At 39.5% G+C, this 27,999-nt stretch overlaps 1 protein-coding gene across 4 annotated transcripts in view; it reads right to left on the bottom strand.

Moving 5' to 3' along the window:
- KDM4C (lysine demethylase 4C) overlaps positions 1–27,999 on the bottom strand; it is a 371,099-nt gene that overhangs the window by 296,282 nt on the left and 46,818 nt on the right. For all 4 annotated transcript variants that reach the window (XR_010021850.1, XM_063080305.1, XM_063080306.1 and 1 more), the window contains exons 3-4: positions 27,426–27,601; positions 22,355–22,469 (exon numbers count right to left, since the gene is read on the bottom strand). Coding sequence is in view for 3 of the 4 variants with exons in the window: in XM_063080305.1 (XP_062936375.1) it covers positions 22,355–22,469; positions 27,426–27,601 (291 nt within the window). In the remaining variant the exon portion in view is untranslated. The remainder of the gene's footprint in view (positions 1–22,354; positions 22,470–27,425; positions 27,602–27,999) is intronic.

Raw genomic sequence — 27,999 nt, 5'->3', positions numbered from 1 at the left:
TTAAGTTACAGCTCAGATTTTTTCCCAAAAGGATTATGCCTCGTGTTCATGTTAAATGGATTAGGCATCACTGCTATCTATATTAGTGAAAATATCTTCTGAGAAAGGAGAAAAGTCTGAGAAGAAAAAGTGAGCACAAGAGACCTAGAAAAGCCTAGAGAGTTGGAAGTGGTGACATGTACTGAACGAGGGAAGCACACAGGACATGATCTTTCATATGTCCCAATCACCTACACATAGCAGTGTTGTTCCTGGAATGCTTCATTGTGTTACTTGAGCCACCACAATATTTTGAAAAACTAGAGAAATTCCTTGTGCAATGCAGTGACAGCCACTCTCACTCAGGCTGGTACGGGAGAGGGTGGTGTGCACCTTCAGAGATCTGCAGGGAGCAGCAATGGAGGTGGAACATGATTCACTGAAGGAGCCGAACTCCAAAGCACGTGCAAAATGATCTGAAAGCTCCACCCACAGTGTGATGCAGCACAAGCTGAAGACTGTGGTGAGGAAGCTTCCCTTCACAGTGAGGTCCAGCTATCTTCCTCCAGGGAACTGCAGAAAACTATCACCAAAGATGGTTAAACACAAAGGAAATTCCCCATCTTCATGAAATGTCAGCTCATAAGTTTATTTCAAAAGGAAAGAAGTACCTGAATATAAAGCATCCAAAGAGGATAAATTGCTCTGTGGGAACTCTGACAATGAGGATAAATAAGCTAAACTTCTTAGGGTGAAAAACACTGGCTCAAAGGGGCCATTCGACACTGCACTGCCTGGTATGCTATGAGGCATTCCAATCACAGAGCCTGGTGATGGAGAAGGGAGATGAGGACTTGGAGAGGAGCAATCTGTCACCACTCAGCAAAGGGCAAATCTTACAAAGACTCTTGAACACAGACAACACAACTGGAGATCCTTCTAGTATTACTGATATGAAAGTAATGGCCAGCTTCAGCAAAGGATGTGGAACTTCATTTTAAACCTCAATTTAATGAAGTACTATCATCATTAGGAGGATTACCATTATACTATCTGACAGGTATTGCTAAAAATGTACCCCAAAATAGCATACAACACAAGCCTGCCTGACTTTGTCACTGTACTAATGCAGGTATGTTGAGGTCTATTCTTGGCTCACACACAAAGAACAGAGGTGAGCTCTGCCTCTAAACATTGACAGAGGTGCACATGGCTACTGGCCATCTCAGAAATGTCCTACCTTTTGTCCTTTCTACAGGTACCTGCTGACTTTCATGACCCTTAGCTAACTGTAGTCACCCCACAAAGTTACAGGACTTTTTTTCTCCCTGTCCCTCTTTTCTCTTCATCTGTCTTCTTTTGTGTGGCGGGGGGCGGGGGGGGGGCTGTTTGTTTCCTGAAGAAACTCTCATGCTTCTTCTAACAGATGGCTAACTTTTTAAATGTATAGATAACAAGCAAAGGCTAATTAAAACTTTATCAGTGGACCAGCCTTAGTGAAATATAACAAAAAAAAAAAAAAAGTCAGATATCAAGAACCCATGCTCATGTTACTGTTGCCAAGAAATCATCAAGGGCCATCTCGAACAACAGATGGTTCTATTTCTAAGAACTTTTTTAACTATGAAAAGTTCCTGATATCACCAAACTCTCCAATTTCATTGTCGCAAAGAATCAATCCAGTCAATTACATGAATCTCATTCTCCTGAAAACGTTCAGAATTTTTATATCCTATCTATCTCTAGGAGTAAGTATAACCAAGGAGGTGAAAGATCTCTACAATGAAAACTACAAATCACTGTTAAAAGAAATTAAAGAGGACACAAAAAGATGGAAAGATATTGCATGCTTGTTTTAGTACGTTTGTGTTGCTATAACAGAATACCTGACATTGAGCAATTTGTAAAGAAAAGAGGTTTATTTGGCTTACAATTCTGGGACAGCTGCATCTGGCATGGGCCTCAGGCTGCTTCTACTCATGGCAGAAAGCAGCAGGCAGCCGGCAGGTATGAGCAGATCACATGGCAAGAGAGGAAGAGAGAGAGAGGACATGCCAGGGTCTTTTTAAACAACCAGCTCTCGCGGGAACTAACAGAGCAAGAACGCACTCATTAATCCCCCCTCCCCCAGGGAGAGCATTAATCCGTTCATGAGGGATCCACCCCCATGACTCAATCAGTTTCCAACAATGCCACATTGGGGATCAAATTTCCACATAAGTTTTGGAAGGGACAACACATCTAAACTCCATCAATGCTCTTAGATTGGAAGAATTAACATTGTGAAAATGTCCATATTACCCAAAGCAATCTACACATTCAACACAATCTCCATCAAAATACTAATGACATTCTTCACAGAAACAGGGGGGAAAAAAAACTAACATTCATATGGAATAACAAAAGACCCCAAAGAGCCAAAGCAATCCTAAACAAAAAAACAAAGTCAGAAGCATAACACTACCTGACTTAAAATTATACTACAAAGTTATAGTAACCAAAACAGCATGATACTGGCATAAAAACAGTCAGACCAACTGAACAGAATAGAGAACCCAGAAATCAACCCACACACTTATAGCCCAGTGATCTTCAACAAAGGCATTGAAAACATACATTGGGGAAAAGACTGCCTCTTTCATGAATGATGCTGGGAAAACTGGATATCTACATGTAGAAGAATGATACTAGACCTGTACCTCTCACCATATACCAAAATCAACTCAAAATGGATTAAAGACTTAAATATAAGACCTGAAACTATAAAACTCCTAAAAAAAAAAACATAGAGGAAACATTTCAGGTAGTAGGATGGGCAAAACTTGATGAATATGACCCCAAAAGTGCAAGCAACAAAAGGAAAAATTAACAGATGGGATTATGTTAAACTAAAGAGCCTCTGCACAGCAAAAGAAACAATTAACAGAGTGAAAAGACAACATACAGAGTGGGAGAAAGTACTTGCAAGCTATGTGTCCAACAAAGGATTAATAATCAGAATATACAAGGAACTCAAATGACTTAACAGTAAAAAAATAAATAACCCAATTAAAAATTGGGCAAAGGAGATGAATAGGCATTTCTCAAAGGAAGATATACAAATAGCCAACAGACACATGAAAAAATGTTCAACACCACTGGGCTGGCCCATGGCTCACGTGGGAGAATGTAGTGCTGATAACACCAAGGCCATGGGTTCAGATCCCTCTATAGGGATGGCCAGTTAGCTCACTTGGGAGAGTGTGGTGCTGACAACACCAAGTCAAGGGTTAAGATCCCCTTGCCAGTCATCTTTAAAAAAACAAACAAACAAAAAATTCTACATCACTAATCATCAGGAAAATGCAAATCAAAACCACACTGAGATATCACCTCACCCCAGTTAGACTGGCTATTATCAAAAAGATGGAGAATAACAAATGCTGGTGAGGATGTAGAGAAAGGGGAACACCCTCCTGCACTGTCAGTGGTGCAACCATTATGGAAAATGGTACGGAGCTTCCTCAAAGAACTACAGACAGATCTACCATTTGATCCAGCAATCCCAGTCTTGGGTATATACCCAAAGGAATGGAAATCATCATGTCAAAGGGATACCTGCAATCCCATGTTTATCACAGCTCTATTTACAATAGCCAAGAATTGGAACCAACCTAAATGTCCATCAAAGGACAGCTGGATAAGGAAAATGTGGTATACACAATGGAATACTACCCTGCCATAAAAAAAAAAAAAAAAAAAAAAAAGAATAAAATCCTGCCATTCACAGCAACATGGACCAACTTGGAGAAAATTATGTTAAGTGAAATAAGCCAGGGACAGAAAGAGAAATACTGTATGTCCTCACTCATGAGTGGGACCTAAAAAAGAAAGAAAGAAAGAAAAAAAAAAAAAGATACAAAAATCACAATAATACGCTGAACTTTCAAAAGGAGAGAACAGAACTGAGGTTATGAGAGATGGGAAAGGGTGGGTAAGGGAGGAATTGGCAAGGGGCCACGAAAAACAATTACACTGTATAATGTTGAATATGCTAATTATCCTGGTTTGAGCATCACATATTACACACAGGTATTGATATTCAACTCTGTACTCCACGGATATGTACAATCAACTATGTTTCAATTAAAAAAAGAAAAAAAGAACATTTGTACATCCTTCCCCCAGAACAAATAAATACTTGTGCCTTTATATAAGAGGCTGACAAACTTTTTTGGCAGAAAGCCAGTCCACAAATATTTTAGGTTTTAGGGGCAATACAATCTCTATCACAAGCACTAAACTCTGCCATTGCAGTGTAAAAAGAGCCACATATACTATGCAAATGAATGAGCCAGACCTTGCTCCAATAAAACTTTGTTTACAAAAACAAGCAACAGGCAGAATTTGACTGCCAAACCCTGCTCTGCATGATACACCCAAAGGTTGGGTTTCATCGCCCCCATGGCTTTGATAGTCTTGGTATTTCAGTTTAAAAAATAATAACTTGCTTAAGTTGTGTTACTGTCACTACTGCCGTAGGCTACTGCCCTCAGGTTTTTTGTTTTGTTTTGTTTTTTTCCTAGAATAACCTAAGGAAATCCAGGTCTGAAAGAAGAACAGAATGAAAGAAGGGCCAAGACTCAAGCCCTGAGATTCCCAAGCCCTTTTCCCTTTCCTATCAAGGCTGATTATTCTCAACTAATCCTTCATGAACACGCTCATTCTTAATTGCTGTGCTGAATCTGAGCCTGGATCAACACTACAATGACACCGTCTCCACCCCTTTAAAGATTTGCCTGGCGCTGAGACAAACATCCCACTGTGGAACAGAGCAGGAGGGGCAGCTGTGGTACCACTGGTGGGATCTCTGGCCCAGGCTTTCGCCCTGTTTTGGACGTCAGGCAGATCGTCGTCTCCCATATCCTACAGCTGCTATTCCAGGTCTGCCTTACCCTCCTCAAGGACCTCCTAAGCAAATGGCCTCTAATTTCAGCAAAAATACTGAGACTATTAGGTGTGGTCTTGCCCTCAAATTTACTGAGCTCCTGCACATCCTCCACTCTCTCTCCTTTCACTTGAACTTACTCAACTAGGGCAAGTTCAGGTGTCCTCCCTCCTCCAGAAAGACTTCCCTCAATCAAGTGCCTCTCCTTGGGGCTCCACACAATCCCACACCTGCCTTTACAGCCAACCTCATTACACCTTATCATCCCTCTGTCCCTCTAAGTCTTTTTTTTTTTTTTAAAGATGACCGGTAAGGGGATCTTAACCCTTCACTTGGTGTTATCAATACCACGCTCTCCCAAGTGAGGTAACCAGCCATCCCTATATAGGGATCCAAACCGACAGCCTTGGTGTTCTCAGCACCACACTCTCCCAAGTGAGCCACAGGCCGGCCCTTGTCCCTCTAAGTCTTTAACTACTTGAGAACCAGGATCCTTCTCCATCTTTGTGCCCTGCAAAAACTACTTCTCTACCTCTCAAGAACTCACACCCACACCAAAAAAGGTTATAGTTTCCCAAACATTTTTATAAGATTAAAGGTGATGGATCTTGGACGTGACCAGCACCATTTTGCACATAGTAAGCACAAAACAGCCGTCAGCCTTTTCCCTTATGAGAAACCTTGTGGATTCTGAGAAATAGAAACTCCTCTACTTCCGCATGAGTGCAACCTTCCACCTGATCACATCCGCCAGCCTCATCTTCCACACCAGCACCAAACCCCTCCCTGATTACATCAGCGTTCCTTGCAGCATATGTAAGCCTCCCACCCCGATGCTCATGCTGCCCTCCATTTTTACTACAGCCCGGCAGATTTTCTTTCTTTATTAAAGCTTGATCGGTACCCGGCGTTTCGACTCTCTTTCTTTCATTTTGGTGCCAATACCCAGAAGGGTCCTGGCTGGGACCTTCGGACATCCCCTTTTTGGTTGATTGGCCCTCCCGGCCGCCCTTCCTGGACCTGCTGAACCAGGTGCCTCCAGGATTCTCTCCTCTTGCCATTTCAAGACCAACGCATACAACATCTGCCTCAATTCAGGGTGAGTCAGTGGGTCTGTCCTACTTCTATGGGTTCCCCCAACTACTACTACTACTGTCTACTTGCTACAAAGCCCATGGACCTGGCCGAGGGAACCCCTCTGTGGCCCCCAGCTATTGGAGGACGATCCTCTAGCTGGTCAGTGATTCCTCTCTCAAAAAGAAAGAGCACACCAACGAGGACACTCCTTGGTGTTACCCTTCTTCTACTGGGACCGATCACCTCCTTTATCACCCTCTAAATGGGATCAACACAATCCAAACCTCCATATTCTACGCCTCTGAGCTATATCTTGGCTAATTTACCTCTTGGCCTCCAGGGAGACATTAAAACTAAATGTCTCATTTTCTACAACCCCTTGGCCTCCATGGAGACACTAAACCTAAATGTCTCATTTTCTCCATGCTCTACGCCTCTGGGCTTTCTCCTGGCCAACCTCTTGGCCTCCAGGGAGATGTTAAGCGCAAATGCCTCCTTTTCTACTACAATCAGGTTTGGCCTAAGTAAAAACTAGACAATGGATCACACTGGCCAAAAGGTGACACTCTCAATTTGGATACTCTTAGAGACTTAGACAACTATTGTCACCGAAGCCACAAAGCTGAAAAGATTCCTTATAGTCAACCCTTCTTCTATCTCCAATCACATCCTTCTCTGTCAAAACTGTCCAACGTCTCAAATTGTCCTGGCTCATGCCCGACCTCCCCTTCCAGACTTGGATCAATCTTTTGATCTGTCAGATCACTCTGCTCCCTGACCCCCTCCCTACGCTCCAGATCCTTCACCAGCCCCTGCACCTTTTCCCTCTCTTCCCCACACCTGGTCTTGAGACGCTCATCCTCAGCCACCCAATCCCTCTCCTTGTTCCCCTTTGTCAGGTGACAACCCCGCCTCACCTCAGGCTCCTTTATAACCACCCTCCATGAAGTGTCTGGGACGGAGGGAACTGTCACAGTCCATAACCCCTTTTCTCTTTCCAATCTCTCCCAAATCAAAAAACGACTGGGATCTTTCCAGTCCAACCCAGACATATATCTTAAGGAATTCAGATATCTCACCCAGTCTTATAATCTCACCTGACATGATATTTTTATGGTTCTCACTACTACTTTGTCCCCCAAGGACAGGGAGCAGGTCTGGATAACAGCCCAACAACAGACAGATGAGGTACATGCCCAAAATAATAGGCGGCCTGTGGGAGCCACTGCTGTTTCTCACACAGACCAAAATTAGGACTACCAGGCTGGCCACGGATATCGGGATCTCCAGGATAACATGACCACACACTTAATTTTATAGCATCCAAAAGGCTACTCACAAGTCAGTCAATTATGACAAGCTTAGAGAAATCACACAGAGATCCACTGAAAATCCCAGCAAATTCCTAACCTGCCTCTCTGAGGCTTTACATAAACACACACGTATAGACCCAAACTCCCCTGCAGGCATGGCCCTCCTACACTCTCATTTTATTACCCAATCAGCCCCTGATACTCAAAAAAAAAAAAACCAAAAAACTCGAGGATGGTCCAAATATGACCCAACAAGACCTCCTCAACACGGCTTTCAAGTTTTTTAACAATAGGAGGAAGAGGAGAAGAAAGATCATTACAAAAGAGATCAGGCCAACTACCAGCTCCTGGCTAATGCTGTGCGGGGTTCACATTCTCCAAAGCCAGATGCCTCTAGGGGCAAGCCACCCAGGAACTATTTCAAATGTGGTCAACCAGGTCACTGGGCACAGGCCTGTTCTAACCCGAAACCCCCTCCCGGGCCCTGTCCTCACGGCAAACAGCCAGGTCACTGGGGGGTTGACTGTTCCACTCGCCAGAGTGGGCCAGTCCCCAACCCACAGCCTTTGGCTTCATGGCCATCCTTACCAGAATTTCTTGGATTCACCTAAGAGAAGGACTGACGAGGCCCCCACGGAGATCACCACACGAGCCCAGGGTATCTCCCCTCGTAGCAGGTAAGCCGATCTCTTTTGTTATTGATACAGGAGCCACTTATTCTACCCTTCCTGAACACTCGGGGCTCACAGCCCCATCCCATATCACAATCATAGGAGTTACAGGATCAGATTACCACCCACAGATCACTCAACCCCTTTCCTGCACCCTACACATCACACCCAATTCACACAAAGATTTTTAATTATGCCTCAATGCCCCATCCCCTTACTGGGACAGGACATCCTTTCCAAATTGAAAGCTGCCTTTACCCTAAACATTTTTTTTTTTTTTTTTTTTGTCTTTTTTGTGACTGGTAAGGGGATTGCAACCCTTGGCTTGGTGTCGCCCACACTGCACTCAGCCAGTGAGCGCACCAGCCATCCCCATATAGGATCCGAACATGCGGCGGGAGCGCCGCTGCACTCCCAAACGCCTCACTCTCCCAAGTGAGCCATGGGGTCGGCCCTTACCCTAAACATTTTAATTCCAGCTACAATAATCCTGTTACAGGCCACCCCAGACATGGCCCCTGAGGCTTCCACCGTCACAATCCCCTTGGACAAGATTAATCCTGTAGTATGGGATACTTCTTCTTCCCTCCATTGCTACACACCATTCCCCTATCCTTGTTAAGTTGCAGACTCCCTAATGTCCCACAATACCCATCACTAACAAACACCTAATAGGCTTAAAACCTGTCATACACAAACTCCTCATCTCTTACGGCCTACCCACTCGTTGCCTTTCAATACACCCATCTAATGGCTCATACCGTTTACTTCAAGACCTCAGGGCCATTAATGCAGCCATTTTACCCATAACCCCAATCGCTTCTAACCCCTAAACTCTTCCAGTCACAATGCCAACAACGACCCGTTTCTTCTCTGTACTTGACCTCAAAGATGCCTTTTTTTCTATCCCTTACACCCTTCCTGTCAAAACCTGTTTGCCTTCATCTGGACTGATCCTGATACATGTCGTTCCCAGCAACTCACTGGGAACCAACTCAACTTGGACAGCACTACCTCAGGAGTTTCGGGATAGCCCCCACTTCTTCAGTCAGGCCTCAGCTCAAGACTTATCTGAACTTCCTCCAACCTCTAGCACTTTAATACAATTTGTGGATGACCTCCTCCTATGAGGATTCACAGGCCCACACTGTTGCTCTCCTTAATTTCCTGGCCTCCAAGGGATATTGAGTGTCCCCCAGCGAGGCCCACATTTCTTCTCCTTCGGTCACCTATCTGGGAGTCCGCCTGACCCCCAACACCAGAGAAATAACGGTGGATCCTAATTGTCTAATTTCCGAACTCCCTACTCCTATCACAAAGGGTGAAATCCTTTCTTTCTTGGGGCTTGCAGGGTGTCTTCACCTATGGATTCCTAACTTTGGTGTGCTAGCAAACCACTTTATGACACAGCCAAAGGGGATCCTGCCACTCCTTTAGATCCCACAAAGCCCATTCATTCTCCCTTCCAGCAATTAAAAGCCACTCTTCTCGCAGCCCCAGCTCTGTCCCTTCCAAACCTATCTCATCCTTTTATCCTATATACATCACTGAAACCCAAGGATTGTCAGTTGGGGCTTTGGGACAAGAGTCGGAAGACATCTTCTCCCCTGTTGCATACCTTTCCAAACAACTGGACACCAGAGCTCGAGGATGGGCTCGCTATTTGTGGGCCTTGGCGACAACCACCCTTTTAGCACAAGAAAGCTCTAAACTAACTTTTGGACAACAACAGTCATTTGTTCCCCCCACCATCTTCAAGACCTTCTCAGCCATAAGGCCATGTCAATTCTCTCCCCTTCCCGCCCACAACTTATCCACCTTGCCTTCATTGATACTCTCTGCAGTCGTTATGTCTTCCCTACCACACAAACTGAAAAAATCCTTTTAGATTTCCATAATTCGGTTCATACAGGCTATGAACCCCTACTACGCCTTCTTCTGCCCTTATGTTACTCTCCCCACATGGCCAAATCTCTCAAAATTGTCCTTTTTGTACTCGTTGCTCCAATCAAGGTGGCCTCCAAGTTCGGTCCTTTCCCATTTACCAGGCCAGAGGATAAATTCCTGGCCAAGATTGGCCAATTGACTTTACTCACATGCCTCCCCACAAAAGGACACGCTACCTTCTAACCTTAGTAGGTACCCTTTCAGGTTGGGTTGAGGCTTTTCCCTGCACTTCAGAGGATGCTACAGCAGTAACGCATGCTCTCACCTCAGAAATAATCCCTCATTTTGGCTTGCCCACCAGCCTCCTCCAGTCTGATAATGGCCAGGCATTCATTTCCCAGATTACACAACTCACAGCACAGGCATTACATATCAAATGGGACTTACATATACCATATCAGCCTTAGTCATCAGTCAAAACAGAAAAACCCAATCACCTCATAAAAACACACCTCACCAAGCTGTCCATGGAACTTCACCTCCCTTGGACCCAACTTCTCCCTCTAGCACTCACTCGCTTGTGAGCTGCACCCCCCGCAAACCCACTGGCCTCAGTCCCTTCGAACTTATGTATGGCAGATCCTTCAATCTCACACCTCTCCCTTCCAGCTCATTGCCTTTAGGCCAGTATCTTCCTACTCTTTCACTCTTTAGGGATCTTCAGGAACAGGCCAACCTTCTATTACCTCATCCTTTCTCCACCACCCCGAGACTTGAAACTGAGCCCAGGTCAGCAAGTGTATATTAAAACCCGAATCCAAGGGCCAGCCCGTGGCTCACTTGGGAGAGTGTGGTGCTGATAACACCAAGGCCACAGGTTCGGATTCCTATATAGGGATGGCCGGTTAGCTCACTTGGGAGAGCGTGGTGCTGACAACACCAAGTCAAGCGTTAAGATCCCCTTACCAGTCATCCTTTAAAAAAAAAAAAAAAAAACCGAAACCAAAAGTTCCTCTCACCATGTGGGGAAGGGCCTTATACAGTACTTCTCACCACCCCCATGGCAGTAAAGGTACTAGGAAAGGCCCCTTGGTATCACTTATCCTTGGTAAAACTAGCATCTGAGACTTTACCCAAAAATCTGTTAACACCAAGCTAGAGGGGTACCTCTGCTCAACCCCCCAACCCAACATCTCCTTACACTTCATCCATTTCAGGACCCATAAAACTGACAATCTCCAGGACTTCCACTCTTCTCCCAATTCCAGAAGGTTGATCTTTCCCCCAGCGATTATCCTCTCACTCTTGCAAGCCCACCTCACGTCCTTCACACAGGAGCTGCTCCAAGACAGGTCGTGACCCACCACCTCCAGTGTTGAAGACATCCTTGAGCGGAATTAGCCTGGCAGGGCGCCCTCTACGATTACACCCCCGACGAGGTTACCCTCTACTCCTTTTTCCTACTATGCACCCTCTCAACCTCTCAGCCCCTGAATGCTTGCCTTTTCCTCCTGCTTCTTTTCCTAACAGAGACATATGCCACACCCTGTTCACAACGTATAACAAAGGTCTTGGTGGGTGGAAGGACACTTTCCAACCTCCCAGGTCTGCCACCCTGAATCCTCGGGGGAACCCTACAGGACACATTCACATCCCTGACATACGTTCCCACAACATGCTGTGACCAGACAACTGCCACATCATGTTCTTACATGGGTAAAAACTACTGCATAGCTCTTTCCAAAGGGGATTCTGCTGGAGTCCAGTGCCCCCCCTCCCCCCCCCAAAAATCATTTCTGCTTCACCCACACCACTCACCTAGGCTATAGCGATGGGCGAGGACTTCAGGACAAAACACATCAGACCCCTGACCATGATAGGACTTATCCTTCTTCTTGGTCCCTTTCAATGTTTCTCTAGTTTCTTACAGGAACACATCCAGGCCTTAGGACTTATCCTTCTTCTTGGTCCCTTTCAATGTTTCTCTAGTTTCTTACAGGAACATATACAGGCCTTCACCAATCAAAAGGTCACTGAATGCTTCATGGGAGGAGGATATCAGCCCCTCTGAATCAGCGACCCTTCCCCAGAGGAATACAGCCTCCCCACACTCCCCACATGAAACCAATACCCAGCCAACTACTAGTTTTACCCGCCAACATATATCTTTTATTTTTTCAGATCTTCGTCCATCTCCAGCAGGAAGTAGCTTCAGAAGAATGAGACCTTCACCCCTTTTCCCTTCTTCCTATACTTAAAAGGCAGGAATGATGGATCTTGGACGTGACCCACACCATTTTGCGCACAATAAGCACAAAATGGCCGCCAGCCTTTCCCTTACGAGAAACCTCATGGTTTCTGAGAGATAGAAAGAAGCTCCTCTACTTCCACATGGCTGCAACCTTCCACCTGATTGCATCCGCCAGCCTCATCTTCCACACCAGCACCAAACCCCTCCCTGATTACGTCAGCCTTCTTTGAAGCATATATAAGCCTCCCACCCGGACACTGGTGCGGCCCTCCATTTGGAGCACAGCCCGGCAGATTCTTTTCCTTTAATAAAGCTTGATCGGTACCTGGCGTTTTGGCTCACCTTCTTTCAAAAGGAAATAAGCATAACTAGAAATTAGGAGGGAAATTAAACTGCAATTTGATGACTCTTTAAGTCTTTCCAAAGTAATGCCATGAACCATAAGAAACCAGTTCTCAGTACAATTTAAATACTGATCTGAAGTATTAAACAGTGTAAAGATAATGATAGTCAACAGCAAAATAATACATGGGCTTCTTCAATGCACACTCAATACAATGATTTCAAACATCCCTCATGCTATTATCATGCTCACTTTTCATCACTCCCTATAATGAACTCTTTCTCTAGTTATTCTCCATCTACCTCAAGGGGGCAAACAGAAGTTATTTTTCACTTGTTTGAATTTAGGTGTCTTGACTGTGACTAGTTTTGTTTATCAGTAGCAGTTTACAACATTTCTCTCATGTCTTTCCTTATGCTACGAAGCACTGAAAATGTCATCCCAGCTCAGGAGCTGCGAAATGCTCCCTCAGAGCCTGCAGAAATTTTATAAAATATTATGCCTTGTAGGTCTTACCAAAATGACAGATTCCCAGCTCTAAAACCTGTAAATGAAGATGTTTTAAAACTTCATGTTTACAAACCAGTGCATTTTATTCATTGAACTTTAATAACTAAAGTTACTCAAATCTGAAGGCTAAAGTCAATTTTCCCTTGAAGCAATTCTGATGAGTACCTGGCTTTCAAACACAAACAATAAATTGATAAGCACAGCAAACCAAAATCCATCAACCTCATCTTTGCAGTCAATGGTTACGCTATTTCATTATCAAATATAAAAGCTAGCTTGGGGCATTTTTATTTCAATTAGTCTGAAAATGCTCCCCCCCCCCCCAAATATGCTGCTTCTAACTCTTAGTTATACATTATATAAGAGACAAAGAGGTAAGTGATCCTAAGAGGTGGTTTTAAGGGGGAAAAAAAAAACACTTAGATTGAGTTTCATTTTAGTTTAGATCACTCAGATATGACACTTCTAAACCCTTCTGGATCTAAGGATCCAGAAGATCACTCAGCTCAACCTTCTTCTCACAAGCGTGAACACTTGCTAGGATACCATAGGGAAGAGACCACAGAGAAGGCACAAAATAAACCATCAGCTCAGGGGCAATACGTAGCTGACAAAGCCCTAGTTTTACACATTTCCACATATATGATATTGACTACACATAATTACTTCTTTAAAACTGGTGTGGGGGGATTAGAGCACATGGCAGCCCTTCTATTAGCCTCATAACTTTGAAAAAGTAATTTAACCTCTCTAGGCCCAAGTTTTGTCAAGTATTTACTGTGCCTCACCCATTCCAATGGAAATCCCACAGGAGCTGGTTTAATAAGACAAGGTGCATGTTCTGTAAGGAAGACTTACTGTTAAATGGCATAACCTAAAAATACCAGACCCACATAAATGTTTCCATATGTCCACTCCCATCTGCCCATAGCCCTCCATCATTAACTGTTTCACATATTTTCTACTTGCCACCTTGTCCTTCCCAGACAATTACTCTAAGTGCTAGAATCTGCTCTCAGCCTCCTCCCTGTGACCCCCTGAATCATATGTCTGCATAACCTGGCCCTGCCTATGGACAACATTTAGTGCCCCACCCCACTATAGCTACTTATTGTGCCAAAAACAAGTAATCATAACATATTAAACTTACAAGAGATTTATTATCGTTAAAGAATAAGTCAGTAAAGAATACACCTGGAACTGAAATACCAAAAAAATCTAGCAACCAATTTTATTTAACCAATTTAATCAATACAAGGTCCAATTTAAACTGGTAGTCTAGACATGGATGGTGCTAGAATAAACTGAAATGGTCCCTCTCAAAAGCAGTATTGGACGTGCTTCAAAAGACATCTGATAAAACCTCGTCAGCTCTTTGGGGGAAATATGTACACAGATGCAAATACATACATGATTGTACACACACACTCATATAAAATAGAAAGACCAAAAGAAAATCATAAAAAGGTTACTTCTCTTTGGTAAATGTAATGAGCAATTTTCATTTTCTATGTATTTTTCTATATTTTTCAGTTTTCCTACATGAGAGGGAACAAATAATAACAAACAAATAAATAATAAACAAATTTTCAACAGAAATTACTTATACTAGGGAAAATCCAGGAGAATGGGGAAGTCTTTTCTTAAAGCTTTTATTTTTAATATTTCAAACAGACACATATTTAAAATGCCATGTATCCATCATCTAGCTTCAATTATAAAATTTTGCCAATCTTCTTTCATCTACACCTATCCACTATTTTCTGCAGTTTGTTAAAAACAAATCCCAGACCTCATGTTATTTCACTCACATATATTTCAATGCACATTTTTATTTGTTTTGGGGGGGCTTTTTTGGCAACTGGCTAGTACAGGGCTCCGAACCCCTGACCTTGGTGTTAACAGCATCACACTCTACCAAGTGAGCTAACCTAACCAGCCAGCCTCAATGCATATTTTTACTTGATAAGTTAAAAAAAAAAAAAAAAAAATTATATAGCCATGACTTCTAATAGGACAACAATAATTCCACAGTATCATCTAATACCCAGTCCATCTTCAAAAATAAAAGTATTCGACAATTAGAAATCGATATAGAGGGCTGACCTGTGGCTCACTACCTCATATCCAGAATATATGAAGAAGAACAAACCAATAAGAAAAGCATGACAAAAAAGAAAAATGTACATGCTGGCACTTCAGTAAAGGGGAAATCCAAACAGCCAATGAACATGTGGGGAAAAAAATCACAATGCAATTTAAAACCACAAAATACTACTACACACACCCAAGAGAACAGCTAAAATTAAAGGACTGATAATACTAAGTACTGCGGAGAACGTAGAGCAATGGAAACTCATGAATATTGTTACAGCAAAGTGTAAAACTGGAAATAAGCTTTCTTCTAAAGCTAAACATGTGTATATATACACTATGACCACTTCAATGTAAACGATCAATAGAAATGCATGCTTCTGTGCTCTGGGAATCATGTGCAGAACATTTATAGAAGTTTTGTGCATAAAAGCCAAAACTAGAAGCAACCAAAATGTCAATTAGCAACAACAAATAAACAAACCGTGGTGCTTCATACAATAGGATGATACACAGCCATGAAAATAAATGAACTACAACTACACACAATAAAGAAAAAAACTTAGAAAGGTAATAAGAAAAAAATGCAATAAGGTATGAAAGAATCCAAATAGGAGGTGAGCCCAGCAGAACTGCGTGGCTAGAGGTGCGCCCCCCCCCAAGTCCTTGGACCTGGAGGGGAGTGCCAGGCCGCGCACCCTGACCCCCACCGAGGTGAGCCCAGCAGAACCCTACGGTTCTAGGGGCTCATTCTACAACCACAGATTCTGGAGCAGGACCCAAGGTGGTTTAACATAACTACCACCACACTTACTATCAAGCAAAGACAGTAGTAACCAGGGCCACTCCACAGCCAACCTCAGTGTAAAAGAAGAAGCAAACCCTCTACCAAATGACCAAACATCAACGAAAAAATACCAGAAGTACAAACAAACAAGAAGAAATGACACCACCAAAAGAATATAGTAATGCTCCAAAGTCAGACTCCACAGAACAGGGAATCCTAGAAATGTCTGAAAAAGAATTCTGAGCAATGATCTTAAGAAAACTTCAAGAAATAAAGGAAGACTCAATTAGAGAACACAATGAAACAAGAAAAAATATCCAGAATATGAAGGAGGAAACCTACAAAGAGATTAATACCTTAAAAAAGAGTGTAGCAGAACTTCTAGAAATGAAAGACTGACTCAATAAAATAAAAAACACAACTCAGAGCCTGAGCAGCAGGGTAGAGAAAGCAGAAGAAAGAATTTCAGAACTTGAAGATGGTCTTTTTGAAATAACGCAGGCCGACAAAAAGAAAAAGAAAAAAAGAATTAAAAATAATGAGGAAAATCTAAGAGAGATAGCAGACAACTTCAAGCACTCTAACATCCGAATCATGGGTATTCCTGAAGGGTAGGAGAAAGGAAAAGGTACTGAAAACCTACTCAAGGAAATAGTAACAAAACTTCTTAGGTGTAGGGAGAGATACAGACCTTCAGATACAGGAAGTTCAAAGGTCCCCAAACAGATTCAATCCAAAAAGATCCTCCCCAAGACACATTACAGTTAAATGTGCAAAGCTCAAAGACAAAGAGAGAATTCTAAAAACAGCAAGAGAAAAGCCTCAAGTCACCTATAGGGGAAACCCCATCAGACTAATAGCAGACTTCTCAACTGAAACCCTACAGGCCAGAAGAAAGTGGAATGATATATTCAAAATACTAAAAGAAAAAAGTTGCCAGCCAAGAATTCTTTACCCAAAAGGATCTCCTTCAGAAATGAGGGAGAAACAGTGTATTTCCCAGACAAACAAAACTTGTGGGAGTTCACCACACTATGACTAGCCCTGCAAGAAATTCTCAAGGTAGTCCTTCGCCTGGAATCTGAATAACAATGACCACTATCACAAATATACAAGAAAGACCAAAACCCACCATTAAAACAAAAATGCCATTGAGAAAGAGAAAGAAGCTAAATCATACCACCTTAAATTTCCAACTAACACTGAAGAAGAGAAATAAAAAGGGAAGTAATGATCAAAAGATATGTAAATCTTCTAAACAAAAAGCAATGAAATAACAGGAATTAAACAATACCTGTCAATAACTACCCTAAATGTGAATGGATTAAACTCCCCATTCAAAAGACAGACTGACTAATTGGATTAAAAAGCTAGACTCAAGTATATGCTGTCTTCAAGAGACCCACTTCACCTGTAAAGACACACAGACTAAAAGTGAAGGGATAGAAAAAGATATATCATGCACATGGAAACCAAAAATGAGCAGGTGTAGCCATTCTTATATCAGACAAAATAGACTTTAAACCAAAAAACACAAAAAGGGACAAAGAAGGCCACTATATAATGATAAAGGGATCTATCCAGCTAGAAGACATAACAATCATAAAAATTTATGTACCCAATACTGGATCACTCAGATATCTAAAGCAAATACTCTTAGACCTAGAGAAAGAAACAGGACCTAATACATTAGTAGTAGGTGATCTGAACACCCCTCTCTCAGTATGGGAAGGCAACAAGTCAACAAAGAGACACAAGATTTAATTTGCACCTTAGACCAACCAGACTTGGCAGATATATGAAGAACATTTCACCCAACAAGTAAAGAATACACTTTCTTCTCATCAGCTCATGGTACTTTCTCCAGGACAGACCACATATTAGGTCACAAATCTGGTCTCAGCAAATTTTAAAAAGTTGAAATCATTCCAACTATCTTTTCAGACCACAATGGACTAAAATTGGAAATAAACAATAAGCAAAACTCTGGAAGCTATACAAATACATGGAAACTAAATAATAGGCTCCTGAATGACCTATGGGTCCAAGAAGAAATCAAACAGGAAATAAAAAAATTTTAGAAACTAATGAAAATAAAGATACATCATACAAAAATCTGTGGGATAATGCAAAAGCAGTACTAACAGGCAAATTTATTGCAATAAATGCTTATATCAAAAGAATGGAAAGACTTCAAATAAACAACCTAACACTACACCTCAAAGAATTTGAAAAACAACAATCCAAACCTAAAGGTAGTAGACGGAAAGAAATAATTAAGATCAGAGCAGAACTAAATAAAATAGAGACCCAAAAAACAATAGAAATGATCAACAAAACCAAAAATTGGTTTTTCAAGAAGATAAATAAAATAGACCCACCATTAGCTAGGTTAACAAAAAAAAGAAGAAGATCCAAATAACAAAAATCAGAAATGAAAAGTGGACATAACAACCGATAGCACAGAAATACAAAGAATCATTAGAGACTGTTATAAACAACTGTATGACAACAAATATGAAAATCTGGAAGATATGGATAAGTTTCTAGACACATACAAACTACCAAGACTAAAGCAAGAATAGATAGAAAACATGAACAGACAAATAACAAGCAAAGATAATGAAGCTGTAATTAGCAATCTTCCAACAAAGTAAAGTCTGGATCCAGATGGTTTTACAGCTGAATTCTATCAAACTTTTAAAGGGGAGTTAATACCAATTCTCTTCAAACTATTCCAACCAATTGAAACAGATGCTACTCTCCCAAACTCATTCTATGAGGCCAACATAACTCTGATACCAAAACCAGATAAAGACACAACAGAAAAAGAAAATTATAGGCCAATATCTTGATGCACCAAGATGCTAAAATTCTCAACAAAATATTAGCAATCAGAATACAGCAACATATTAAAAAAAATTATACACTATGATCAAGTGGGATTCACTCCAGGGATGCAAGGATAGTTCAACATATGAAAGTCAATAAATGTGATACATCACATCAACAAACTCAAGGACAAAGACCATATGATTATCTCAACATATGCTGAAAAAGCATTTGACAAAATTCAACATCTCTTCATGATAAAGACTCTCAACAAATCAGGTATAGAAGGAAAATATCTTAACACAATAGAAGCCACTTATGACAAGCCCACTGCCAGTATCATGCTGAATGGGGAAAAACTGAAGGCCTTTCCCTCAAAAACAGGAACAAATCAAGGATGCCCACTCTCACCACTTCTACTTAACATAATACTGGAGGTACTAGCCAGAGCAATCAGGGAAGAGAAAGAAGTAAAGGGAATCCAGATTAGAAAAGATGAAGTCAAACTTCCTCTATTTGCAGATGACATAATACTATATACAGAAAAACCTAAAGACTCTATCAAAAAATTCCTAGAGCTGGTTAATAACTTCAATAATGTTGCAGGATACAAAATAAATGCCCCAAAATCAGTAACATTTATATACTCAAATAATGAATTAATAGAAAGAGAAATAAATAAAGTTCGCCCATTTACAATTGTCACAAAAAAAAATAAGACACCTAGGGATCAATTTAACCAAGGAAGTGAAAGACCACTACAATGAGAACTACAAACCACTTCTGAAAGAAATTAAAAGATACAAAAAGATGGAAAGATATTCCATGCTCTTTGATTGGAAGAATTAACATTGTGAAAACATCTATACTACCCAAAGCAATCTACAGATTCAATGCAATCCCCATCAAAATACCAATGACATTCTTCACAGAAATGGAAAAAACAATCTTACCTTTCATATGGAAAAACAAAAGACCCCAAAAAGCCAAAGCAATTCTGAGCAAAAAAAATAAAGCCAGAAGCATAAAACTACTTGCCTTCAAATTATCCTACAAAGCTACTGTAACCAAAACAGCATGGTACTGGTATAAAAATAGACATTCAGGGCCGGCCCGTGGCTCACTCGGGAGAGTGTGGTGTTGAGAACACCAAGGCCCCGGGTTCGGATCCCATATAGGGATGGCCGGTTCTGAGCATGGTGCTGACAACACCATGTCAAGGGTTAAGATCCCCTTACCGGTCAAAAAAAAAAAAAAAAAAAAAAAAAAAAAAAAAAATAGACATTCAGACAAGTGAAGTAGAATTGAGAACCCAGAAATCACCCCTCAGGCCTGTAGCCATCTGATATTAGACAAAGGCAACAAAAATCTACATTGGGGAAAAGACTGCCTCCTCAGCAAGTAGTGCTGGGAAAACTGGATATCCACATGCAGAAGAATGAAACTAGATATGCATCTCTCACCATACACTAAAATCAACTCAAAATGGATTAAAGACATAAGTATAAGACCTGAAACTGTAAAATTACTAAGGGAAAATATAGGTGAAACACTTCAGCAACTAGGTCTGGGCACAAGCTTTATAAACATGAGCCTGAAAGTACAAGCAGCAAAAGAAAAAATAAACAAATGGGACTATATCAAACTAAAAAGCTTCTGCACAGCAAAGGAAACAATCAACAGAATGAAATGACAACCTACGGAGTGGGAGAAAATCTTTTGCTAACTGTGCATCCAACGAGTGATTAATATCCAGAATATACATAGAACTCAAGCAATTATACAGTAAAAAATAATAATAATAACCCAATTAAAAAATGGGCAATGGAGCTGAGTAGACATTTTTCAAAGGAAGACATACAAATGGCCAACAGATACATGAAAAAATGCTCAACTTCACTAATCATCAGGCAAATGCAAACAAAAACAGCATTGAGACACCACCTCACCCCAGTTAGACTGGCTATAATCAAAAAGATGGTGAATAACAAATGCTGGTGAGGTTGTTCAGAGAAAGGAACACTCCTACACTGTTGGTGAGACTGTAAATTAGTACAACCACTATGGAAAACAGTATGGAGGTTTCTCAAAGAACTATAGATAGATCTTCCATACAATCCAGCAATCCCTCTTCTGGGTATATACCCAGGGGAATGGAAATCATCATGTCAAAGGGATACCTGCACTCCCATGTTCATTGCAGCTCTGTTTACAATAGCCAAGACATGGAACCAACCTAAACGTCCATCCATGGATGATTGGATAAGAAAACTGAGGTATATATACACAATGGAATAGTACTCTGCCATAAAAAAGAATGAAATACTCCCATTTGCAACAACATGGATGAACCTGGAGAAACTTATGTTGAGTGAAATAAGCAAAGCACAGAGGGATAAATACCACATGTGCTCCCTCATATGTGGAGCGAAGAGAGAAAAAAGGAAGGAAAGAAAAGACCGCATTAGTCTTACAGAGGGAGGGAACAATCTTAGGGCTACAAAGTGCAGGGGCGGGGGGTTGGGGGATAATTGGGTCCAGGACGCGGGGTACAAAAGTAATTTCTGGTAATAGGTATGCTGCCAGTATGAATCTGGCCCTCACATGATGGGCACAGGGGTGACAATTAGCTTTGTATCTCATGAATATTCATAATAAAAAATTTTTTTAATTAAAAAAAGAATCCAGATATAAAAGAATATATACTGAATGATTCTAATTATATAAAATTCAGAAACAGGTCATAATGAGCTGTATTGTTAAAGAAAAGGAGAAAATGATCATCATGAAGTCAGAACAGTGGTTACCTTTGAAGGAAAAGGGGAGCCTATGGTAGGTAATGGAGCCGTGTAAAGGATTTCAAGGGTGCTGGTAATGGTTTTCCTTGATGTCAGAAATGGTACATAGGTTTTTAATTTGCCATAATTCATGACGCTCTAGGTTTATGTTTCAAGCACTTTCTAATGTGTTTAGATTTCAAAATAAAAAAGGTTTTAAAATAATATAATAAAGGAAATAAGGCAAGGATTACCAATAGATTCCAAATCCACTGAGTGAAAGGCTATTGGGGAACAGGACATTCACCTAATATCTAAATATCATCCCATAGATCACTCATTACTTACAAAGAGGAATCCTTCACTGGATCCTTCATATGGGTGGGAGACAGTTATAAATAAGAGTATTAGAAAAATTAGGGCACTTTGATTATGGCCTGTATATTAGATTATATTATGTAAATGTTAAATTGCCTTGTAATTAAAAGATACATGCCGATATAATTAAGGGTGACCTGTCATTATGTCTGCAACTTACTTTGAACTGTTACAGTATTTGAAATACAGCTTTTGCCTTCAGGTAGTAGTATGATGAATATTTCCTGTTTTTCAAACATTTTTATAACGTACTTGCACTTAAAAAAATTTAATGTACTGCGAAGACCAGACAGATAACTGCATATTATGTTACTGTTGAACAGTCTCGGGTATCTGTACAATTAGCTAGCTTCAATTTAAAAAACAACAGAAATCCTACGGATGAATCTTTCTTTCCTCTTTGTCCTTGGAAAAATTATGGATCGCCCAAAAGCCTAAGAAACAACTACTTCTCAACTGCCTAAAACTGTAACAAAAATAGTAACATTAAATGAACCTTTACAAAACCAACTGTAAATACAAACATACCTCATCATAAATGCTCCCATTAATATCTGCGCCATAGATAGGTGCAACAAAAGTTAAGTTCTTCCAGTACTTGCGCTCCAAATCTTCATAATCCAAGTATCTCGGAGTACAGTATCTGTAAAAGGTACATTTAAAAAAAGATTTTAAAAATTTCCCCACTCATTTCATTTAACTCACTTTCTAAACAAAATCCTATCAAAATAAAACCACTGCAGACACCCAGCTTGTCAAATCTAACAAGATCTAACAAGCATACAAACATATTTATCATAAATATCTGAATACTCTTAAGATTCCTAAATAATGCTATATAACCACTTTATATTTTTTATCAGTAAGGAAACTTTCATGAAAATATCAAAAATAGAAGCAAAAAATTAGTTAAAAAGTCATTTTAGCTTTCAAATATTTCTGAAATCTTTAACCAATTATACTATATTAAGAAATTTCACAGATTTGTATGTAAAAGACTTAACACCTATAGAAAAATTGAAAAATGACAATCTCACTAAACATCCAAAGAAGTAAAACTAAATTAGGATACTTTGCAGTTCTTAGATAGACAAATATTTAATATATTAACGACAGGAAAATAATGACACCTCTTACATGGCTGGAGTGGGAGTATAAATACTGGTACGACCGTTCCAGAGTGTAATTTTTCAACACATATCAAAAGCGTTTAAAAAAAAAAGTATATCCTTGACCCTAAAATCTATCTCCAGAAATTTATTCTAACAACACAGATGTGTACAATGATAGATGTGACCAGGATGTTTACTACAGCATTAATTGAAAGCACAAGCTATTATCTAGCAACTGCTGGTTAGTTAAAAAATATAATAATAATAACATAAATAAGGTAACTCTTCCGATGTACTGACATAAAAATCTTTCCACAGTGCATAAAGCAGGTTACAGAATAGTGTGTATACTGTGATCCTATTTACGTAAAAAAATACCTGTAATTGTACCTTAAATGGCCAGAAAGAAATATATACAAAATTATTAATATTAATGATTATCTTTCACATAGCAACTACAGAAAAGCACTTACTTCTCTGTATTACTTAGATTTTGAACAATAATCTTACATTATCAGCCAAAAAAAGGATACCAATGTTTCCTTATGAAGAAAATAAAGTGGGGAAAAAAATAAAAGGTGTTTAGCAGTAGAAGCAATTCCAATAAAACTTAATGGACGTTTTAGATTGACTAATCACAACACAATCAACATCTACAATTGCTATACTGGAGACCCCAAACTGGTTATCCATGTAATAAGATTAAGCAAGACTACAAGACAACTTAATTTGACAACCATATTTGAAATACAAAACAATTCACTGATTTATCCAGAACACTAAAATCTCACAGCACATCCAAAAACAAAAAGTATAATCATGAAAGCACCATTAACTTTACATTATTTCATCTCTACTACTAGCAGGTTTCAGTAGCATCAGGAATTCCAAGAAGCTAACCACAGGTCAGAGTCAGGTGATAAAGGCAAGTGTGCATCCCTACTCTCCAGAGCATAGACCACAAGGAAGAAGAGAAAGGAGAGAAGCAAAAGGTAGCAGAGATGCTATTTATTAGAACTTTTAGAGAAACTTCTCAGACTTTGGAATTAAAATTGAAAACCCTAAACTGCCTTACACTATATAAGAAAACCTATAGAATCTATCACTATATACCCAATCAGGATTGATTTTTTTTTTTAATTCATGCCTGTAAAAGATAAAAGTTAAAATCTGGTATTGCCCATTGAGGTTAAATTCTAAAATCCTTGCCCATTTGAATGAAATGCTGATTCCAAGCTAGAAAAAAAGTGACCAGTCTTGGCTAATACCTGGTTCTAATGAATACTGACTATAGATTTCATCCCTAATGGACTGTCAGTCATACCTCTTCTACAAATCTTTTGTCAATTTGCTCAAAACACATTCAGCCATACTTTTTTTTTTTTTTTTTATCTAGAATCTTTCATTCACTATAGCACAATTGTTAAGAAGTGGGCTACAGGATTAAGCTGCTTGGGTTTGTATCCAAATTTGGCCATTTATAAGCCACATAATACTGAACAGAAGGCTGAATCTCTCTGGAACTCAGTTATTCCTGTATAAAATAGGGATAATAACTATCAAACTCATGCAGGCTCCATCAGCCTGCATGATGTAAAGCATTTACCTCTACCTGTGCCTAGAAGAAAGTACAGATCAGTAATGCAAGCAATGTAAAAGAGCATATTATTCTTCTCTATAAATTTTTATTTTAGAGCTATGTTGGAGTTCTCTAGATTTTCTTTGGATTAAGTAGTGTTATCACCAAATGTCATGCTATCCTCTCTACTATTTACATCAAGCACATTATGTACTGGGCACCTATGCAAGGACACGTACCAAAGGAAAATGGATGAATAGAAAGACTGTCAGGATGCCTCCTGCCTCTAATGAAAATTAGTCCCATCTCAGGACCATTCCAAACCATTATGAAGACCATGTGGTCCTAGGGCAGCTCCTTATGGACAAGCAAGAGCCCTGGTTTGAGGCTTAGAAAGCTATTTTACCGGAATATGAAACTGACAAAGGAAATATAAAAATATAAATTTCAAAGGTAGTTTAACATTATAACTATTACAATAAAATTAATCCCAATCAAAAGATAAATTAACTTTGAAAGAAAAATTTAACCTAGAAATAATCTGTCAGACAATTTCTCATTCTGGTTATATTGCATAACTTAAAGAACAACCAACAACTTTTTAAAAATACCTTTAGACTCCAGAATATCAAGAAATGTACATTTTGATAATAAGTAAATCTTTACAATCTGCCCAATAATTTATACCACTTCAAATACATTTTAGCTTTCATGACACTATTTATTCACTCAATCAACATATATTGAAAAAATACATACCATATACCAGATACTGTACCAGGCACTGGGTATACATACAGTGGTACACAAAACAGACTATGTCACCTGAATGTCTATCTTCAGGATGAGTCAATCTACAAACTAAGCCACCAAAGTAGAAATTGAACAGAGATATGAATAAAATTAGTGCCTAGTAAAATAAATTCCCTTGAAATAGAAAATTGATACTATGGTAGAATAATCAAATGGGCTAGAGATGATGATCAAAGTTTCTCTATAAGAGAACAAAGGACTTCAAGGCTCAATTCTCATCGATATTTTTAATTATCATGAATTATTAATAATGATTGTCCCTGCGAGTTAAAATTACATATGTCTATAATGTTTTAATTTTTTTTTCCCCCAAAAGATGAAAGGTAAGGGGATCTTAACCCTTGACTCGGTGTTGTCAGCACCACACTCTCCCATGTGAGCCACGGGCCGGTCCTATAAAGTTTTAATTTTTAAATAAGCATGTATTACTTCTGTAACTGGCAAAAATGTTTCTGGCCATCCTTCAAAATCCATCCCAGCAGCACCTACAAAATGAAACTACTCCATTCCTTATTAACAACCACAGAAACCTTATCTTCCTTGGAAACCCCATAACATTTTGTACCCTTCCTATAATAGCTATGATCATTATCAACAATATTAACTAATATTTTTTAGTAAGTATAATCTGATTACTTTTAAATACAAATTATCCCTTGAAATCTCAAAGTAACCAAGCACAGATTCCACTCAATGAACTAAGACTTACTTAACACTTTAAGAGCAACACTGGAAATAAGTACTAAAAGATCGGAAACAGAATACAATAAACAGTTTACATTTATAAGAAGGTATAATTGCCTCTGCAATCTTATTTCAATAGCATTATACTTATAAAAGAATTCTGAAAGAGTTTGAAAGCTAATGAGTTCAACCACATTCTCAATTAATGAGATCTGAAAGGAGGCTTACTAATGTCACCCAAAAACATTTTTTTAAAAAGGAATCAAATTAAATTAAATATAAAATGTTCAGCTTCCTTGGAATAGCCAGAATGCTCCATAGAAGGAACTTAACACAGAGAAGTAAGATTCTTCAAGTACCATCATGTACTTACTATGTCAAATACAATTTTAAAAAGCTATCAGCTAAATTCACCCAAAGTCTTAATCTCAGTCATACCCATCCAGGAAACTCAGACAGCTAAGTTTTTTAGGCTGGGTTTTGTTTTGTTTTGGTCCAATTAATGTTTTGATCTAGGGCCTTAACCACACGTCAGAATCTTTTTTTTTTTTTAAATGTAGTTTAATAATAACCATAATTGTGATGATTTTTAAATATACCCACAAATTCTTTGATACTCCTCCCTTCAAGAAGTAGAGCTTCATTCTCCTCCCCTTGGGTGTAAGCTGCACTTCGAAATGGCTGGTGACAAATACAATTTGGCAGAAGTGACAGTGTGTCACTTCTGAGATAGGTCATGAAAAGATATGTGGCTTCCACCTTGCTAACTCTCTCGGATCACTTGTTCTCAAAGAAGCCAGCTGCCATGACATGACAACTCCAGCCAACAGCCATGTTAGGACAGCACCCTTGGAAGAGGAGCCAACATTGTGACTGTAGCCCCATGAGAGACCCTGAGCCAGAAACACCCAGCTAAGCTACTCCCAGATTCCTGACCCTCAGAAAGTATAGGATGATTTAAGTGACTAAGATTTGACATAATTTGGTAATAATAGATAATTAATACAATAATGGTGCCCTTTCAAGTCACTCAAGATTAAAATTACTAATCTTCATATATACACACACACACACACACACACACATATATATATATGATAAAGACTTAAACGTTGTCACATAAAGAAAAAAACATGCCTAACAATGATGAATCGTGGACAATCAAAAACTCATGGCAACTACAAGATAGAAAGATCCATTTATAGCTATTATAAATGATATAATAAAATGAGGAACAATTTCCTAAAGAGTAAACTAAATGTTAGTAGGCAACCACCTGAAGAAAACAGAAACGGTTTAATGAGAACCAAAAGATTGTACCACAGATTCCTGCTCCTCTGTCTACTTGGTTTATTACCATGTTCACATATATCTTTGAAAGAAATAAAAATAGCAAACCTCATCTACTCACTTGTCACTGTTGGCCAGCTGTCTGAACTCCTTCACGGTCATGGCTTTTTTCTGGATGTTGTATTGAGTGAACAGTCCTGACTGCCCTGTGACCATCTGCTGAATCGGCGCTGGAATGAGCAAATTATCAATGTCATCATAACACTGTCTTGGCTTCCACTCCTTAGGAGGAATCACCTAAAAATAAAATAATAAAATATTATCTTAGAAATACTCCAAGTAGTAATTTAGCTTTTATATTCCAACAGAATACACTAAAGAATTTCTTAGCATCTCTATGACAAATGTGTAACAAAAATCATGAAAACTTAATAAGGAAATATTATTTTTTCTTTTTTGGCAGCTGGCCAGTACAGGGATCTGAACCTGTGACTTTAGTGTTGTAAGACTGCACTCTAACCAACTAAGATAACCGGCCAGCCGAGAAAATATGATTTTTTACCAGCAAAATGTATTAAGTACTCACTATAACAAATACTGTACCAATATTAACTCATTTTTGAGTTAGTATTATTAACATCTCAATTTTAAAGATAAGATTTAAAGACACACAAAAGTAAAATAACTTGCTGGAG

Source organism: Cynocephalus volans, chromosome 16 (assembly GCF_027409185.1).
Source record: "Cynocephalus volans isolate mCynVol1 chromosome 16, mCynVol1.pri, whole genome shotgun sequence".
In the NCBI taxonomy this organism is placed as follows: Eukaryota; Metazoa; Chordata; class Mammalia; order Dermoptera; family Cynocephalidae; genus Cynocephalus; species Cynocephalus volans.
The sequence above is the reverse complement of the archived record's forward strand: the minus strand, read 5'-3'. Positions and strand labels throughout refer to the sequence as shown.